Source organism: Bison bison, unplaced genomic scaffold (genome assembly GCF_000754665.1).
Source record: "Bison bison bison isolate TAMUID 2011002044 unplaced genomic scaffold, Bison_UMD1.0 scf7180017864068, whole genome shotgun sequence".
Taxonomy (NCBI): Eukaryota; Metazoa; Chordata; class Mammalia; order Artiodactyla; family Bovidae; genus Bison; species Bison bison.
In genome coordinates, this window is record NW_011494640.1 from 1352301 (window position 1) to 1355107 (window position 2807).

Sequence of the window (2807 nt, forward strand, 5' to 3'; positions counted from 1 at the left end):
AGAATCCCACCCAGGTCTTGTCGGATTCCAGAGCCGCTTATGCTGGGGAGCCCTCCAAGTGGAAAGGTGGGTTTAGCTGAGCTAGGGAGAGCTACGGAGGCAGGTAAGAGAGAAGCAGGGAGACTGCCTCGGCACCTTCATTTATCTACAGAGAAGTAAGCACCCCTCATCACAGCCAGAACTACTTATTTTCCAGTAAAGAAGGCAAGGGAGGATGCTGGTCAGCTGCCTGGCTTCATAGCCCCTAACTAGAGAATTCAGGACCAGTAAATTCATAGGATCGTTATGATAATTAAATGAGTTAATACATGGAAGAGTGCTTACAAGGGCACCTAGCACCTAGTAACTGTTCCCTAAAGCTAAGGACTGTTATTATCATCAACAGAGAATACGGTCGGTCAAACTGTTAATACTGCTTATCTCTGGAGTATGGGACTGGGCATAGAAGGAAACGTCTTTATCTTCTGCTCTATTTGGTTATTTATTGATTTAATCATTTTATAAAATGTGTATGTTACTTTTCTTTCTTTTTCTTTTTTATTTGCAGCAAGTGGATCTTAAGTTGCAGTAAGCAGACTCTTAGATGCTGCATGTGGGATCTAGATCCCTAACCGGGGCTTGAACCTGGGCCCCCGACATTGGGAGCGAGAAGTCTTAGCCAGCGGACTACCAAGATGTCCCTGTATATTACTTCTCTAATAAGAAAAAGTCCTAGTTTAAAATTTTAAAATAAACTCAGAAAGAAAATTCCTTGGAAAGTTTCAGCACTTTTTGGAATTTTATGTTCTTGAAAGGAGATAAAGAAGGGTGTTTCTACCGGGAGCCAGGAGTTGCCAAGTAACTGATTCACTCATTTACTTTACAAATATTAATGGAGTGCCAGGCACTGTTCCAGCTGCTGGGGATTTAGCACGAACAAAACAGATAATCTCTGCTCTTCTGGAGTTTCCATTCTACCTGATCTTAATTAATCCCCCCTGCCAACCTCAAGGATGAGCAATTCACAGAGAGGCTGACCAAGATGTCACTTGCCCTGCAGCCCACAGCTGGGAGCAGGGCTCCAATCTTCAGGGCCCAGCTGTTTGGGCCGCTGTCCAAGAGGGCAGGTCTGTGGATGGAGTGTTCGGGGCTGGGGTCCCCAAGAGGAAAGAAGAAAGATGAATGGGGTGTGTGTATCCACACTCAAAGCTTCCTTCTGCTTTACTGTATGTACACACCAGTGGTGGAGGAAGGGCAATGGATGCAGGCAAAAGTGGAACCCAGACCAGACCTCTTTACTGGTTAGATCTCAGCTCTAGCATAGGCAGGAGATCCTGGCCTCTCCTTAATCACTTTCCCAAACTCACTTGCCAGAGTCTGTATTGAGGGGCAGAGCTGGTCCCCTTCAGCCCCCAAATTCACTCCCCTCGCTTCCCTGAGACAAGAACCTGATTTCCCTGAGCTGAGATTATGTACAGTGTCCCCAGGTACTCCCACCCTCCCTGGGCACCCAAGTATCTCCACTCCCATCCTTGCCAGCCGTATCTCACCCACTCCACCCCCCCACACCCCGCCCCTCTGGTGGAAAGACTGACAATGCCTATCGCTAGGGTGGTCACAGCCAAAGCAGGGAGGGCAGTCCCGCAGCTGGTTGATCAGCTGGCCCAGGACCTAGTAGCTCCTTGTGACCCTCTCCAGGGAGGGGCTCTTAGGCCTGCCCAGTCAGGAGGGTGGAGGCAGGCAGGAAGAGCACAAAAGAGTGAACGGTTCTTGGAGTCTAAGAGCCCCCCACACACAGATGAACATGGACCAGAAATGGTCAGAGATCTAGACACATACCAAGGAGAAACGCGGAGAGAGACACACACAGGAGCAGAGAGTTTGTGAGAAACGCTCAGTGGGGCGGAGACCAGAGGCAGAGACCCACGCAAACGAGTGATCTAGAGGAAAACACACGGCAGGAACCTCAAGGGATCCACACACCCGCCTCGGACACACCCCCAAGCCCCGGAGAACCACACTCCCACAGCGCATCTCCCCAACAGGAGGCCACTCGTCCAGTGCGGGCCAGTCGCGTGGAGCCCTAGGCGCCGGGCGGGCCGGGGACTCGCGCACAGGACGCACTCGGGGACCGGGGAGCGCCGGGCGAGAGGCGCACACAAAGAGACAGCCGGGCCAGCAGGAGCAGGCTCCGCCCGTCCTCTCCGTGACTCCAGACCACCCCCAACCCCGGCGCTCGCCCCCAGACCCACACCCAGACCCACACCCCACCCGCTCGCCCCGGGACCCCGCCCCGCCGCGCCCTACCCTACCCGGCCCGGCCGCCCGGGCGCGCGGCGCTCACCAGCTGCAGGCAGCAGAAGGCGACCAGCGTGCAGCGCCCGCTGCACTTGCCCATGGCTCCGGGGGTCGCGCGCGCCGACCGCCGCGGCGCCCCTCTAGTTCGGCGGCCGCCGCCTCCTCCGTGCGGCGCGGGCTCCGCGTCCTCCGCGCTGGGCGCCCCGGGCGGCGGGGCCGGGCGCCTTAGGGCCGGGCCCGGGAGCGCCGGGTCCTCAGGGCTGGGGCCGGCCGCTCGCGCTCGGAGTCCATGGTCCGTCCGCCCGCGCGCCGGCTCTGCCGCGCCTCCTTTGTCTGGACTCCCCGCTGCCGGGCGCGCCTCCCGCCCCGGGGCGGTTGGCGGGGAGTGCGGAGAGGGGAGCGCAGGCACCGAGCGCGGCGCAGCGCAGAGCAGCACTGCCCAGCTGGGGCAGCCGCCCGGGTGCTCGGCGGCCGCGGTTTCCCGGCCCACCACGTGGCTCGGCTGCCGCGGCTGCCGAGAGGGAGGGCAG

The 2807-nt window shown here is 58.1% G+C and overlaps 1 protein-coding gene across 1 annotated transcript in view; it reads right to left on the minus strand.

Moving 5' to 3' along the window:
- Positions 1-2377, minus strand: part of NKAIN1 (Na+/K+ transporting ATPase interacting 1) — a 44726-nt gene extending 42349 nt beyond the window's left edge. Inside the window, exon 1 of the mRNA XM_010836884.1 lies at positions 2324-2377. Coding sequence (XP_010835186.1) covers positions 2324-2377 — 54 coding nt within the window. The remainder of the gene's footprint in view (positions 1-2323) is intronic.
- Positions 2378-2807: the final 430 nt, after the last annotated feature.